At 31.8% G+C, this 17305-nt stretch overlaps 2 protein-coding genes across 3 annotated transcripts; both read left to right on the top strand.

The window, feature by feature from the left end:
* Nucleotides 1-307: 307 nt before the first annotated feature.
* Nucleotides 308-6936, top strand: LOC109791028 (protein YLS7). Of its 2 annotated transcripts, none has more exons than XM_020350291.3 (4): nucleotides 308-584; nucleotides 773-1632; nucleotides 4172-4446; nucleotides 5863-6936. In XM_020350291.3, the coding sequence occupies exons 2-4, from the start codon at nucleotides 900-902 to the stop codon at nucleotides 6664-6666; spliced, it is 1812 nt and encodes a 603-aa protein (XP_020205880.1). In that variant the 5' UTR covers nucleotides 308-584; nucleotides 773-899; the 3' UTR covers nucleotides 6667-6936. The 2 variants fall into 2 exon arrangements, with proteins under 2 accessions (XP_020205880.1, XP_020205871.1); XM_020350282.3 differs by having other exon boundaries at nucleotides 309-645.
* A 3108-nt stretch (nucleotides 6937-10044) lies between these two features.
* Nucleotides 10045-15678, top strand: LOC109805907 (65-kDa microtubule-associated protein 3). Its single transcript, XM_020368195.2, has 13 exons — nucleotides 10045-10259; nucleotides 11146-11233; nucleotides 11351-11557; nucleotides 11792-12037; nucleotides 12160-12369; nucleotides 12470-12625; nucleotides 12721-12880; nucleotides 12973-13124; nucleotides 13217-13304; nucleotides 13750-13823; nucleotides 13917-13991; nucleotides 14121-14394; nucleotides 15043-15678. Exons 2-13 carry the CDS (start codon nucleotides 11162-11164, stop codon nucleotides 15510-15512), a joined length of 2184 nt encoding a protein of 727 aa, XP_020223784.1. The 5' UTR covers nucleotides 10045-10259; nucleotides 11146-11161; the 3' UTR covers nucleotides 15513-15678.
* Nucleotides 15679-17305: the final 1627 nt, after the last annotated feature.

Below are 17305 nucleotides of genomic sequence, written 5' to 3'. Positions count from 1 at the left end.
TTATTCATCTAAAAGATCATTTATAAATTACTGCAGGAATATTCAATAAGAATTTAGTTAATTACTAGTTTCCATATATTTCCACATATATATAAGATATAAGATAAATAATCAGTTCATTCATTGATAACTTACCCAAAAAAAAAAAAAAACCAAAACCAAAATCAATTTATATTCTAATACCTAATTAACTGATTTAACTCTTTATAGTTTATAGGACATTGGAGTCGGTGGATCCTTAACCTTTGAAATTGAAGTGTGTCTTGTGTCCATTATCAAAACTTTTCCTATTTTTATTTTCCTTTTTAGAGAAACATCTATAAAAAAAAGTAAAAAAAATCACATGCATGTAACCTAGAAGTAGCCATGAATTTTAGGTGAGGCTCTTGTTGATAATTGATAAACAAACACATCTGAGGCTCTCTCTCTCTCTCTCGAACAACGTTTCATTCCTTGCGCATTGAGACAAGCATCCGAAACCAAGGCAAAACTTGTTGCCATTCCACCCCAATTCCGCGTCTTTTCGGTGATCCAACATTTTCACTATCCTCTCCACTGTATACCCACAAAATCTCCTCACAAAGGTTTCTGCTTTTCGTTCATTTGGGGATCCAAATCTGTTTTTATCTTAATTTTCTTTTGTGGGTATGTCCATTTACTTAATTTTTCTTCTTCTTTTAAATTAAGTTCTAGATATTTATTTTTTTCACATTTTCTGTCACTATTCTTTGTATCATATTGATTATTTGTTTTTTTGTGGTCATGATAACAGGGTTGCTCTAGGGGATTAATCTCATCTTAGGCACTAGTTGCTTGAATCTCTGTGGAAGCTTATGTATTTTGTCTAGTTTTGAAGGATTTGACGCTTCAGGGTTTAGTGTAGGGCTTGATTGTATTGAATGAATGACATGGCTTGGACTTCCCTCAAAGGTTCTCCTAGATTGTCTTCTCATCCAAGGCCTCTTTCTTGGATTGTAGTTTTGGTAGGAGCACTGGCAGTTTTCTTAATTTATGCTTCTTGGGTTCTTGTATCATCACCAGTTGGTGCCACGGTTCAGGGGTATTTTTATAGTGTAGGTAGTTCTGAGAAGTTAGATTTGCCTGTGTCTCCAGCAAATGAAGCTTCTGTTGATAGCCACTTGAATAAGAGTTTAGATCTTGTTGATAATAAATCTCCCTCTAATCAGCAACCTTCCACACTTGCCACGGAGGTGTCTAGTGATAATAAGGTAGAACAAACTGATGCTAAATCAAACTCACAAGTAGACTCAAGTGAGTCTATTTCGGCAAACCTGCCATTGACCAAGGAAGTGAATAGCGATCCTGAAGCTTCAAATTCAGGAGAACCAGCGTCTTCGTTAGGTGGCAGTGGAGATGTAGCCAATAGTAGCTTGTCTACTCAAGAAAATTCAAGACCTGATTTGAATTCAAGTGCAACTGTGCCATTGGCAGGTACCAATTCTTCCACCAAGACGGATAATATTAGAATGGAGGAACCCACTTCTGTGCCTTTGATCAATCAGACTAGTGCTGTAAGTACAGCATCAAATGATACCTCTATGTCTTCTGATGATTCCACACCAACTGCTGTCCCAGCATCAGTAGAGAAGCCGAATAACACATCCAATGCTGGTAAGCTGGTTCAGTAAATTCAGGTTGCAGTTGTTATTTTTCCTCCACTAGCTTGCTGTCGATGTATCATTGTATTTACGATTCTTGTTGTATATTATCAATTATATCAAAGTCACAAAATTGCTTTTGCTTTTCTTTACTTCACTTCCTTTTGGAAACACATTGGAGCCATAGTGTCAGAATTAGTTTCATTTTATTAATTTTAATTCATTGCTGTTGTCTTCTAACTTGCTACTGTGATCTTGTTTATGTAACACCCGTTTCATTATCTGTCCAGTTAATTTTGAGAAGAAAATGAAGGAGCGATAGATTTATTCTTTAACACGTGAATATATACATCCTGCTTCAAATTTACCGTTGTTCTATTAGACTTTGTTAGAGAGAGAAAATTTAATTTTTGTCTGGAAAAATATTTTTGCTGTGGGCAATGATATGCAATTGTGAGGGCCTGAAATGAGATTCCTGTTTCCACCAGTTTAGCTTGATTTTAGTATGATTGTCTAGTAGCCTTTCATTTACTTTGGTCTTTGTTTAAAATTTTAAATAGAGTTAACTAAGAGTGTGAAAATGCTTTTCCTTGGGGATAGGGAGCAGAGTAGTCAATAGCGCACTGTAGTGGTGCTATAGCAGAGCGGCCATACCACCCTAGGCCGCTATTGATTTCAGATAGCGGAGTGGTTTTCAATAAGAGCCATTGTGGCCAAAATAGCACCTTTTTACTTGCTATAGTAGTGCTACCATGATTTACACTTCAAAAATCCATTTTTTGCACAGGGTTTTAAATAGCACAGTATAGTGTTGCTATACCTGCAGAGTGGCCCCTAGCTGATGCAGGGGCTTCCATAGCAGAGCGTTCTAATGTAGTGGTCATAGCGGACCAAATAACGGGCTGAACAGTGGCTATAATAGACAGGATAGCAGCCCTACATGTTGATTTCAATAAAATCCCTCAAATCAGAGAAGTTAGGGCCTTTTTTTTTTCTTGGGGGGGGGAAGGAGGATGAAATCTATGGCTATGGCTGTAATAGTAGTGGAAGTGATAAAGAAGATTTGGATTTAGAAGGTAATGATTGATGCTTTTTGTCTTGGAAACTTATATTTGACTTTTATCTTTGGTGTTTACTTGTATGTTTGTTTAATACATCTATGACCTTTTGTTGTTAATTATGAATGCCATGAATTTTTAGTAGTTTTTATTATATATGAGGAGAGATTCACTTACTTACTAGTAAATCTTAGTAGACATATCTTACTGAATAACTCATGTTCTACATCAAATTTCAATGATCGAACTGTTAAAATTTTTAATGCATACAGTATACAAATTTGAAAAAACTATTTGATACTCCATTTCAATAATTCAAGTTAACGGATAATCATAAAATTATTTTATATGTTAAATTTGAATCTATTTAACGAAGTATGATTTTTCAATTTTTTAAAAAAATTTGTACATCTATGTATTAAGAACTTTTAGTTATTGTTTAACGATTAAATAGTTGAAATTTAATATAGAACATGAGTTATTGTGTGGAGTAAGTCTTGAAATAAGTGAATTCCTTCTCTCTCTCTTTCTATATATATATATATATATGTATATATAATTTCACAACAGTGGCTACACATCTTTATCTGGGATTTAAAACAGCTTGCTTTTACCATTGTTATCAATATCGTACGGTACACAATCCAATTCACACTACTGGCAATGCAACTCAGTGAATGAATCATTTTGGTTCTCAAAACGCACCATGAATAATTTGAATTGCATTCTGCACATGAATCATGCAGTTCTGTGCAACTAGAGTCCTAGAGTCCTGTTTCAATAAACCATAAAAAACACACTGTACAACAAACTGTGCACACCAATTCCTATAAACTACACCACATACAATCAGATAACTGTTACATAACTGCCCTATTACACAATTTAATAATTACTGCATAAGTGCATAACTGCCCCATTATAAATTCTGGCCTGCTTAATTGCTGCATAAATGTATAACTGCCTTACCATATAACTACCCTATTTTTAATTCTGGTCTTCCATTTTATTGTATTTCTCCTACAGTAAACAAGCCACAATATGAGTTCATTGCCTGCGTGTTCCATAACTAGACTGATGTCTTGACTTTGGGTTGTAACATTTCATTATATGGACTACTGAGTCAAATATGAAACATCTGATTCAATTTTGTTTACGGGTTTCAAAAACATACTACAATTTAAGCCCTCTGTAGTCTAGTTTGGTTGACAAACATGACACAGACACAAACACATACAGATGGACACAGATTACTAGGTTCGAATAATTTGCTAATGTTTCGCGACAAATAGCTATTGTTTTTTGAAGTGAGGAGATTTCATTTGTATTGCTACAGGTTTCAAATGTTCTCAACATATGTTAGTTGTTAGTAGTTGAATCCTGTTAAAAAAAAATTCTCATAGTAAATTGGTACAATCTTATTTCTTAATAATATTGTTTGGAGTTACTCTGTGCATAATGGGTTTTTTAATTCTTTCCCTTTCTGTTGTGTAGGCTGTGATCTGTACCATGGAAATTGGATTCATGATCCACTGGGACCATTATACACAAACAATACATGCCCTGTATTGACACAGATGCAGAATTGCCAGGGTAATGGAAGGCCTGACCAGGATTATGAAAATTGGCGATGGAAGCCCTTTCAGTGTGACCTCCCACGATTTGATCCCAAGAAATTTTTGGAGCTGATGAGAGGGAAGACCTTGGCTTTCATTGGGGATTCAGTAGCTCGAAACCAGATGGAATCAATGTTGTGTATTCTGTGGCAGGTTGGTTTTTTTATTCCTTATTGATTTGACTTGCCTAAAAGATAAAATGATTCCAAGATGATACAAGTATTCACTTTTTTGCTGACTTCTTGTCAATATCTTCTATTGGATGATATGCATATTTTTTGTGATTATGATTTTTCTTGAAATAGGGTTACCTCTTAAATATTTAAATTTGGATACTGGTATTCTGGTCATGATAATGAGATTATCCATAAGGTTGCCCAATTCAAACATGACTGAATCATAGATAGTTGATAGTTCAATTTGTCTGCAAATTATAGACTAAATCTTAAGGAAATTCCTGCTTCAAGGGAAAGACTTAAACATGATAGTTCTTTAAAGAAACAAATGGGATAGCTTTTGATGTTAATATCAAACTGTGAATTTCCTTTTGAGTTTAGATTTGTTTGGTTTTGGGTCACATGAAGAAATAAATTGTCTCTCTGATTGTGATGGATGCTTAATTTTTGTAAAATTTGCATGCAATACTAGGCTTAGATTTTAAAATTTCAAGAAAATCCTCTTGGCACTTGTGAAATACATCCTTTAGCCATTTTGAAGCAACCCTTGATTTCTTATACTACCTCCATTTTTATGTATAAGACCCAATTACCTAATTCAGCAAGATTAAAAAAAAGTAATTAATTTAGTTAATAACAATAAATTTGTCCTATTTATATATTTTTTTCTTTCTAAAACTATCCTTATACTACATTTCTTTCTTAATTAATACTCACATATCTTCTATCCAATTAAAGCGTATGTTGTATACTATTTTTCTCTCCTAATTAATATTTATCTTTCTTCTAACCAATTAGAGTGTATGATCTTTAAAAATTTATAATTAATGCATTTTACCAAATTAAGAAAACACACTCTAATTAGGGGTATTTTAATCTAAAAATAATTAACATGAGACAATATGAATTGGGTTTTATATAAAGGAATAAACAATTGTTCTAAGTTGGGTCTTATAAATAGGAATGGAAGTAGTATTTGATATGTCTATATGTGGCATTTTTCTGTAATAAACATGTTTAGAAGGTAAAACCAAGCTCCGAGTGAGATGCAGTTCATTTATCTCAATATTTCATTTTTTATAAAATTGCAGATGGTCCTGCAGTTCTTTATTTTCATCCTAACTTGGTTTTTTAATTTAATGCTTCCATTGCCTTTCCCATCAAACTCATTAAAATTAAAAAAAAAAAGACATAATTTTGCACCAGGTCAAGAGTTGTCTTCATGTGGCCTTGGTGCTGCAGCTGCCATGTTCATGATCAAATGGTTTGTTGCCTGTCAGCATCATGTATTTGACTTTCTATATTTGTATAAAGTACACATACATGGGTTCTACATACGTGAACAACCATTTTATGGCAGTGAGAAGCTTAAATAAAAATATTGTACTTTCAGGTAGAGGAACCAAAGAATCGGGGAAATCGTCATATGCAACGATATTATTTTAGGTCTGCCTCTGTTATGATTGTCAGGATATGGTCCTCATGGCTTGTCAAATTAACATCTGAACCATTTGATTATGCTCCAGCCGGTGTGGATAAGCTCCATCTTGATGCCCCTGATGAGAAGTTGATGGAACATATCCCAAACTTTGATGTGGTTGTTCTTTCTTCTGGTCATTGGTTTGCCAAGCAGTCTGTGTATATTTTGAACAATGAGATAGTGGGAGGACAGTTGTGGTGGCCGGACAAATCTCGGCAGATGAAGGTTGACAGCGTTAAAGCATACGGCATATCTGTTGAAACAATTCTTACTGCAATTGGTACAATTCCAAATTACACAGGCCTTACAATTGTGCGTTCCTACTCTCCTGACCATTATGAGGGTGGGGCATGGAACACCGGTGGATCATGCACTGGGAAGGTTAAGCCTCTTGCACTTGGTGAACTGGTGGAAAATGTACACACAAATATAATGCATGAGCAACAGGTCACAGGTTTTGACCGAGCAATGAAAAGAGTAACAAATAAATCAAAGTTGAGGCTAATGGATATCACTGAAGCCTTTCAATACAGGCATGATGGTCACCCTGGCCCTTATAGGAGCCCTGACCCTAATAAGATCACAAAACGTGGCCCAGATGGAAGGCCACCACCACAGGATTGCTTGCACTGGTGCATGCCTGGCCCTGTTGATACCTGGAATGAACTTGTGTTTGAAATCATTAGGAGAGAATATGAAGGTGGAAGGGCATCATGAGATTTGTTTATTTTTTTACTATCAAATGTTGTGCTTGTGCACTCAATTGGGTATGACTTGTGTAGAAATGTGATTGTTTGAGAAGGGGTAAAAGATAGTAGCCAACTTGAATCTTTTTCATAGAATATTTATTAATTATAGAGATTTTTTTTTTAAAAGATTGGGATGATAATATGTTAGGTTATTCCACAACCATCAAAAGTCATCTGTACTACTACATGATCCTGTACAAGTTTTGATATTAAATATCACCTTATATTGTTTCTTGCATTTGCGTGTTACCAGGGCATTGGCCAGGATAGTTTTTGATATTTTGTGCCAAGGATTTGTGCTAAATATTGTTCTTGTTTGGAAAGTTGTCCGACAGACACAGGAAAATGATGGATACTTGGTAACCTTTCAAAGTATTTTGAAATTTGAGGATCAGTATAATCTCTAAACACATTCACTTCTCTTAAATTCATTTTCATTTGTTAGAATTTATTGAAAATTACAAAATTATAAGAAAGAAAGAGTTGTTAAATAATGTCTAAGATAACTAAATTTTATGTTTTCTAATAAAATTTAACTAATTAGAAAGAGTATGTTTAAAAGAGAGTATGAGAGAGTATTGTGCCAGCATTTCTCTTCAAAACTATACTTCTTTAAGTTATCCAAGTTTTGAAAACTTTGGCAAAAGAAGTTCAATTAAGTTATTCTTAGCTAATGTTTGACTTGATTTATTTTGAGTTTCTTTTTTCCTAAAACAGGCAAAACAAAAAGTTAGAAAGGTATCATTTTTTCATAAAGATAAATTTAAGAATCTTACAAAAAAGTTTAAGAGTAATTATATATTAATATTATTTTTTAAATTTCAAGATTTTGAATTCAAATCTTATATTTGTAAGAATAATTATTTTTTAATATTTAAAAATTTAAAAGTAAAATTATTTAAAAAAAATACGTACATCAAATCAAATTATTATCTTTATTTATATGTTATAGATTATAGATTATAGATATAGATATTATTGTTATTATTATTAAATAATTAGTGGAAATAAGATACTTTATGTTTTTTTTTTATATATTTTATTTAAAAAAGTAAAAAATGAAAAAGAAAATAAAAGTTAAGATAAAATAGATTATTAGTTATAATAAAAAGTAGAAAATATCCTATACAAATGTGTTAAAAAAAAAAAAGAGAGTCAACTTTATTAACATATAGAAGTATAGATATGTGACGGTTTGTAATTTATTATTATTATTATTATTATTATTATTATATTATAGTTAGACTTTACTTTTATTATAATATATTTTTTAAATAAATAAAAGCTTGTACATAAAATTTATATATAAATTACTTTATTTATTATAATTTTTGTTTTGTAGGATATATAAATTTTAGGTTAAATTATATTTTTAATATCTCTATTTTCATCAATTCATAATTTTGGTCTCCCTATTTTAAAACAAACACATTTAGTCTTTTTAATTTTAAAAATACGAAATTTTGATCTTCCTATCAAATTAATATCTACTAATTGTTAATTATAATATATATTCATATTTAAGTTATATGACATTTAGTAACATGAAATTTTAAAATAAAAATTAAAAAAAATATACAAATAAGATTTTTATTAATAAAATAAATATCAATCACTTATAAAAAAATAGATCCAAACAAAGATCTTTTTCATGTTATTTTTAATTTTTATTTATGTATGTCATGTCACTAAATATTATATTACTTAAATTGTAATAAATCATCATATAATGTTAAAATGAAACGATCAATGAATATCAACTTGATGAAAAAATCAAAATTTTATATTTTATAAAATAGAAAGATTAAATATTTTATTTTAAAATAAAGAAATTAAAATTACGATCAACAAAAATAAAAGAACAAAAAATATAATTTAATCAAAATTTTATCTTCAATAGATAGAAAATAGTCAAAATGTGCTTTCTATATTGATAGTTTTTAGAGTAAATTTAATTATATATGTAATTAATTTTTAATTAAAAATGAAGGATAATTGTGGATAAATAACTGTTACGAGAAGAGTAATTTTTAAAATCAGTTAAAAGATAAATGAGTAAAAAGAGAAAAGTGTAAATCAAATATGATTATTCACCTTATTATTATTAAATATATTTTTTCTTATAATTTTTGCAGTGTTTTATTAATATTTTGTATAATATTAAAATATTTAGAATCATTAGAACTTAGGAGCAGCCTAGTGAGATATTAAGTTTGCATTTGATAAAGAGAAAAGAAAAAAAAATGTAAAAAATATAAAGAAAACAAAGTAGAAATAATAGTCATTTGATAAAGAAAAAATAAAATAAAAATTTAATTTTTATACATATTTTCTTTTTCTTCTTACACACACCCTAAAATAGTATGGATAAGGTTATATATTTAAATTTTGTTGTCATCATAATAATTTTTATTAATAAAATTTTTAAAATCTTTGTTGAATTAATAAATCATGACATCTCTATCACTTAATTGGTCTTATTTTAAGAATATTAGAAGTATCAATAATCTCATATTTAATTTTGACTTTTATTTAAAGAAAAAAATTAAATGAAGGAAGAACTGAAAAGTTATATAAAAATAGTTAAGAGTGCAAATGGACATTTTAAATTGAATGGTGAAGATAGTTTTATATTGTTAACTAATCAAATATCACTGTTAATATTTATTTATTATAAAAGTTAAAATATATCATAAAATGATAAGCTTGTAATTTGATGAAATGTAAAACTGTTTTTAAATATTTGGTGCATCACCTTATTTCACATACTTTTTTTTTAATAGAGATGAGAAATGTCCAAATGCAATATATTAACAATTATTAGTATCCTGCACTAATTTTATAGTATATAATTTTGTATTTCTTCGGTGCTAAAAGTAGCATTCATGTGAAAATGTCATTATTTAACAACAATACCTTAAAAAAAACAAGTCAAACATTAAACTAAGAAATTCAACAAGAACAGTAGTCCATCTTACAGGTAAAAGCATAGTGTAGGTTACGTTAATCCAATCCAATTCTAACCAACATTAATATATTATAACTAAAATTTCCAATTCAATTAAAAAACAAAATACCAATTCATTTACCAAAAATGGAAATCCCAATTCATCCAATTGGTAAGAATTGTGTAGCAAGTAATTAATAAATAATACTTTGAAATCAAAACCTTACGACTTTCTCTCTCCTCTGAATTTGAAATTCAAATATGTTGTCTTTTTAATTTCCCATTTCACTCTCAAACCTTTTTCTTTTCAAAGAATCCGAATCCCACACAAAAATAAAAAAATTATTATTATTTTTTTTAGAGAGAAGAAAAGCAATAAAATCGAAATCGAAATCAAATCCACAACGAGCGCTCTTCAACGGTCCCTTTTCTTCAAAATCAAAACGGCTACATTCTCTCTCTCTCTCTCTCTCTTTCGCTCTCAACAATTCAAACTTCAAATCCATTTTCTTCCAAAACTCATTTTCATTTTCATTTTCACCACAAAATCAACTCATTCCTCTTCTCAGCACCGACCACCACGAAGCGATTCGCAGATCCCTTGTGTTTTTCAGGTCAGTTCTCGCATCAATGAAAAAACTGGAACCAGTCAAATCTCAAATCCCTAATATGGGAAATTGAAACCTCTGTCCAAATCTAGATGGTTCAATTCACTTCATTTGTCGCTGTCTAATCGGTTACTCTGTTTCTCGCTTCTTGAACCCACGCGACTTTGTGCTTCCTTTCTCGCTTTTCTGAAATTTTAATAATGTAGCTACTTCCACTTTCTTCCAGCTGAGATCGCTGCACTCTTTCTCTGAATCGGATTAATACAACAAAGCTTTATGCTCTTTCCTCTATTTGGGTTCAATTGATTTTTATTTTTTTTTGTAAATGTTGTTTTGTTATTTTTATTTCTATTTTTATATTCGAGACGATGAGTTTGAGAAAATGAATGTACTGCTTCAGCACTAGCAGTAATGTCACTCATGTAGTGTTTTGCTCTTTAGTTGTTCTGCCGAGCCCTTGGTTTTGTCCTTGTGATTAAGGTGTGGTGGATTTTACTTTAGGTTTCACAGGTTTTTGTTTTGTGAAGTGTAACTGTAGAGGCTGTATATTTGCAATTCACTGTTTAGGAACGAAAAAGTTGTCTCATTATGGATCGTTTCACTTGCAAACGTATTTATTTGAATTGAGCCCTAACCATTAACATATTGGGAGTGTTGGCTGCCCTTTTGGCATTGGCTATAAAATTGCTTTTGAACCGCGATCAAAATTCAAAGTCGTTTTCTAAATTGGTACCCCTTGAATGAAGGCTTCTTTGATTTGTAGACAAGTGTTTTGTTACTATCTATATGTATGATATATTGATTGTATGATACAAAAATGTCCTGTCAATTTAGTATGACAGCTATTTTGCGATGTGGTCTTTCTGAATTTTAATGAGAATGTCTCTCGCAGATATAAGTTCCCCAAAATGTCCAAACCTCAAAATGATCCGCTTTTGCAATCGGAAACAACTTGTGGAACACTTCTCTACGAGCTTCAGGTACGTATTAAATTTTGCTGCAGTTGTCTTTCCCATCGCCCCTTTCTCACCAGCCGGTGGTGAATATTCAGTAAATGTGCAAGAATTTCTCATTGTTTGCCTCGACCTATTTATTAGATAATATGGGACGAAGTTGGGGAGACTGAGTCTGACAGAGACAGAATGCTGTTTGAGCTTGAACAAGAGTGTCTAGAAGTATACAGAAGGAAGGTTGATCTGGCAAATCGGTCTAGAGCTCAATTAAGGCAGGCAATAGCTGATTGTGAGGCAGAACTTGCAGCCATTTGTTCATCAATGGGAGAGCGACCAGTGCATATTAGACAGGTTAGATATTTTATGAATGTTGTAATCTGATTGCTGTTGTTTTAAGGCATGTCTGTACTATCTGAATCCGGTGGAAAAAGTTCTTAAAAAAAAATCCACATTAAAAGAAAACGCATCCCTAAGTGGATTTACCGCCCTATATATAGCTTTAAAGACTAGTTATTTGCTATTTTCGGTCAGGATAGTTTGTTAGTTTGACTACTTGTAATCTTTGTGTCTTTCTCATTTTTCTAGTCTGATCAAAATGCTGGAAGCCTGAAGGAAGAGCACGCAAGAATTATTCCGCAGTTGGAGGAGATGCAAAAAAGGAAATCTGAGCGTAATAGTCAATTTATAGAAGTTCAAGAGCAGATTCAAAGCATTTCAATTGAAATATATGGTACCAGAGAGTACGTTCCTGCTACTGTAGATGAAACTGATTTATCCTTGAGAAAACTTGAAGAATTGCACAGGCAGCTGCATGCACTTCAAATTGAGAAGGTCAATTATCTACTTCTACTTTAGTTTTTTTTTTTTTTTTGACTGTTTCATTGACTCGTATAATCATTTTTTGTGTCCCTTATTACTTTTAGTAACTATGCTTGTATCTTATCTTCATGCAGAGTAGCCGCTTACAGAAAGTACAGGAGCAGCTGTATACATTGAATTCTCTTTGTTTAGTGCTTGGTTTGGATTTTAACCAAACAATTAGCAGAATTCATCCCAGCTTGGTGGACTCAGAAGGATCTAAGAGTGTAAGTAATGACACCATTCAGCAATTAGCTGTTGCTATACAAGAACTGCGGGAAGTTAAATTACAGAGAATGCAAAAGGTAAATAATGATTTAGAAATAAATTTTATTGCTCTGTATTTTTGAATTTTGTGTTTTTTTCCCTCTGGTAATAGTTGTAAATAACTTATGGTTTTGACAGCTCCAAGACCTTGCAACAACAATGTTGGAGCTCTGGAACTTGATGGACACCCCTGTTGAAGAGCAGCAGATGTTTCAAAATGTTACTTGTAATATAGCTGCTTCAGAACATGAAGTAACTGAACCAAACACCTTGTCCGTGGACTTCATCAACTGTGTGAGTTATAAGTTGCTCGAGTATAATAGGGACTTTATTTTTTATTTTTATGGTTCACAATTCATGGAGTGCCAATATTGTCATTCATCACACAGGTTGAGGCGGAAGTAGCTAGGTTAGAAGAGTTAAAATCAAGCAAGATGAAAGAGCTTGTATTAAAGAAGAGAACAGAGTTGGAGGAGATTTGTCGAAAGACTCATTTGGTTCCAGAAATAGATAATGCAGTGGAATATGCTGTTGATGCCATAGAATCTGGTAACTTTCTGCTTTCTAGTAAGGTGTTTCTGATATGATTACAATTAATTCCTTTGCAATCTTAAAGGTCTGCCTCTTCCTTTTTGATGCAGGAGCTGTGGACCCTGCTTGTGTGCTTGAACAAATTGAACTTCAGGTTGCCCAGGTCAAAGAGGAAGCTTTTAGCAGAAAAGAGATACTTGAAAAAGTTGAGAAATGGTTAGCAGCGTGTGATGAGGAGTCTTGGCTTGAGGAGTACAACAGGGTTAGTTATTTATAACCTTCAAAATTGCCATTTTGACTCACTTTTTAATCATAGCTATAATAATTTAACTGTTTATTTTGTTTATCTTCCAGGATGATAATCGATACAATGCTGGGAGAGGTGCTCATCTTACTCTCAAGCGAGCTGAGAAAGCTCGGGCCTTGGTTAACAAAATTCCAGGTATTTATAGATCTTAACTTTTAGCTATATTTGTAACTAATGTGTTACTTGTTATTGGACCTTTACCATTATGGCTCAATGAGCTAACATCAAACTAAATCACGAACCAGCATTATAGTGGATTACATTATAGTATAGTGAGTCCGAATATTTTGACTTTGCTTGTGAGTTCCAATAGCAATTATGTAGTAATGATAGTTCTTATTGTTCTGACTTTGCTCGAGTTCCAAAAGCAATTATGGAGTAATGAAGTATGGACGTTAGTTTAGTTATTTTCTTGATTGATATTGTTTTCTTCAAGTTTTGTTTTGCACTACATTTTTCTTTCAACACTATTTTTCTATCCAATGTCCAAGCCATGTGATTCTGCTTGTTGGATGGAACTTTTGTTTTTCTCCGTTAGTGTTTGTGTATAATTTTAAAACGTCTCTCCTTTTGCATATAGCCATGGTGGATGCTTTGTCTTCAAAAACTATTGCATGGGAAAAGGAAAAAGGCATTGAGTTCACATATGATGGTGTAAGTACTCTCTCCAAGGAACTTGTCTGATAATGAAGTTTTGGTTGTTCAAGTAAATCCTCAAAGTGATTTCTTCTGTGTGTGGTTTTGTAGATTCGTCTGCTTTCAATGCTTGAAGAATACACTATATTAAGGCAAGAGAAAGAGCAAGAACGTCGTAGGCAGCGGGTAAGGGCTTCTAATCACATTTAAATATGAATCCCAAATAAATTTCCAAGCCTCATTATTTTGACCTTACATCGTTTTTGAAATAGATGTTTTATAAATTTGTTTAAATGTTACATTTTTTTGTTTCAGGACCTGAAGAAACTCCAGGGACAAATGATAGCAGAACAGGAGGCACTATATGGGTCAAAACCAAGTCCTTCAAAGCCCCAGAGTGTAAAAAAGGGACCTAGGATGTCAACCGGAGGTGCATCTAGTAGAAGAGTGTCGCTTGGAGGAGCAATGCTTCAAACTCCAAAACCTGATTCAAAAGCTACACATGCACGTGCTATGAGAAAGATGGACAAAGCACACCAAATTGAGCATCTAAATTACCTGGATGATGGCGTTTCATGTTTGTCACCAGGTAGTTTCTTTAAACTCTATTGTTCTCTACCTTTATTTGGTCATACTATCGGGGGTTGGTTACAAATACCTCGCTTAGAGTTCATAATTGTTTATTTTTCCTGTTTGTCCGAATAGAAGAAAAAACTCTATTGCTCTCTTAGTTTTTAGCAGGTTTTGGCTCAAGTGGTCAGTGTCTGTTTGATCGGTCAAGGTTCTTTTGCTCCAGATCTTGTGAAGCAAAATAAAAAATGTTGTTTGGAAACACTAGCTTTTCTTCTCTTGCCTTCTTTTTTCTTCGTTTAAGGAAGGAAATGGTTATGTAATATTCCAGTATCATATAATGTTTTCCAATCTGTGAATTTTATTCTCAAAATGGATGACACAAGGACCTTGCTCAATGTAGCTGATGTATCCAACTTGTCACAAAAACCAGCTATTACAGATTCTCTGAAGTAACTCTTCTTGATGATGGCTTTTTGATTTAAGGTTTTTATGTGGAATCAAAGATATTTTTATGCATCTCGTTTTGGTTTGATATTGAAGGAGGAAGTCAAAGCCACATCTATCTGGCACATTAAGTTACCAATATATAGGCATTATCATTTTTCTTGTACCACATGGATCTATTTAGAAATTAACAGTTGTGGTTTTGCTTATGTTTTCACAGCTAGAAGAGGACTGGATATTGCTGGCGTTCCTGTAAAAAAGTACTCATTTGGTGCGGGGACTCAAGTCATAGAATCTCCTCTGACGCGACAACCTTTTTCTCCCATCTCTTCTAATGTATCTTCAAAATCTAATATGTCAAATGCTGCAGATGAACGGAATAAACAGAGTGAGAAGTTGCAGAAAACAGTGCCGCTTAACAATGTGCCATTTACTACTCCGATCAAGACAGCTTCTGTGGTAGATGAAGAGAATAGAACTCCAAAGGCTATGCCTATTCCTGTCCCAGCGACCCCTTCCACAGTATCAATTCCAATGAATATGGCCATGACTCCAGTTCCTTCATCAGTGTTGAAAAATATAAACTTAAATTCAACTCCCACATCCACATCAGTTCTTTATGGAGGTGACTTGGTTCAAGAGATTGAATATTCCTTTGAGGAAAAAAGGCTCAGTTATATGTTAGCATGATTCTTTTCTTTGGTGTTTCATTTTACTTCTTGTAGTTTACCTGTGATGGATAATGATAAGTCAATTGTAATTGGCTTCCTGATTGTGTACATTTGGAGAAGTGGAACAACAAACTTACTAATGTGAGATTTTGCGGTCTAATGCCATTTACTTTCCGATTGTTTCATCTGGATTGGATATCCACTTTATGGGGATGGATTATTAATATTTTGAATTCAAAATATTTCATCATGAGATTTAGCGTTAATGTGCCTTATCGTTATTCTCTTTCGGTGATTAAAATTTCAACAGGAGCTTGATTGACAAGTGGAGTGAATTGTAATGTTTTTCATTATTTTTTTTTATTTTATGGATATGATATAGTATTCTAAAACTGAATAACCAAAGATTAATTTATATTTGTAGGACATTATTTTTATTGATTAAACATTATTTGAATAACTGAAGATTTAATTTATATTTGTAGGATATTATTTTTATTGATTAAACATCATTTTAATAGTGACCAAGCTTTTTCCTTTATTTTATTTTACCACTTGACTTTTTTCATCAAAATTATTTATTATTAACTTCAATGTTGATTATAATGCCATCAAACATATTCAGTTTTCATGGGCTCTTCATTTGTTGCCGCTAAAGCTACATTTGTCAAAGTGATTTATTAGTCATCGGATTCTTTAAAATTGTTGAAAAGAAAATTGTGTGGACATAAATAATATCATAAAGCCAGGCTTTGAGAAGCTATAAGTCAAAGAGTGTGTTTGGTAGAGTGGAAAACGAAGGAAGAGTGTGGAAGTTAGCTTTGAGAGTGTGCTTGATCGAGTAAAAATAAGTGAAAGTGTAAGAAAGTTTTGGTGGCTCCAAATGAATTTTAACTCTCTCTAAATTGAAAGAATTTGTGTAAAAATTGTTTTAAATTGCATAACTATCTTTCACCAATTAAAAGTGTTTATAAAAGTAAAGTAATTTAAGGGAAGTGTAAATTAGTTTTAGTAGATTTGCAGTGAATTTTAGCCTCTTCTAAAATAAGAGGATTTGTATGAAAGTTGTTTTAGACTACAAAACTACTTTCCGTCACCAATTAAAAGTTTTTGTAATAGTAAAAGGTAATTATGTAATTTAATCAAATATAAACCAATTAAAAAATATCAATTTTTCATTTTTCTTCTACTTTCTTTTACTTTTTTTTTTATTGAACAATAATTTTTACTTTATTTCTCACATACTTTCCTTCTTTTCACTTCTCTCTCTCTTTTTTTTTTCCCTTTTTTTTTTACCAAACACAAGCACAGTGAGTTATTTGCACATATATAAAATTTGTTAATGAATTAGGTCAAACTCAAAGCACCGTAAAGAGATGCATAAAAATATCAAACCCTTCGTTCTAACAATTTTATACAAACCTTCGTCAAATCAACAAGAAAGAAGATAAAAAAAACGTTAATATCAATTTTATAATTTTATATACAATTTGACTTGTTATCAATATTCTGTTTAGGATAAATCATATCAATTTCTAAAAATTATTTTTTCAAAATATGTTTTGAGTCATTTAAATATTATAAGATTTTATTTTAGTTCCTCAAATTTAAAATGTATTATAATTTTTTTTTAAAAATATGTGCAATTCATTTTACTAACAAGGTTAATTTGAATAGATGAAAATGGCATGTTATCCACTATCATAGGTACAACAATGTTATGCAGATGTGATGTGGCTTAATAGTTCTAGCTATGTCATATATATGTTTCAAATGGACTGAAGCTAATAGAATGGGCTTTAGGGAGAATTT

This window comes from Cajanus cajan, chromosome 7, assembly GCF_000230855.2.
Source record: "Cajanus cajan strain Asha chromosome 7, NIPB_CcT2T_4, whole genome shotgun sequence".
In the NCBI taxonomy this organism is placed as follows: domain Eukaryota; kingdom Viridiplantae; phylum Streptophyta; class Magnoliopsida; order Fabales; family Fabaceae; genus Cajanus; species Cajanus cajan.
Note: the sequence above shows the minus strand (reverse complement) of the source record. Positions and strands in the feature narration are given on the sequence as shown.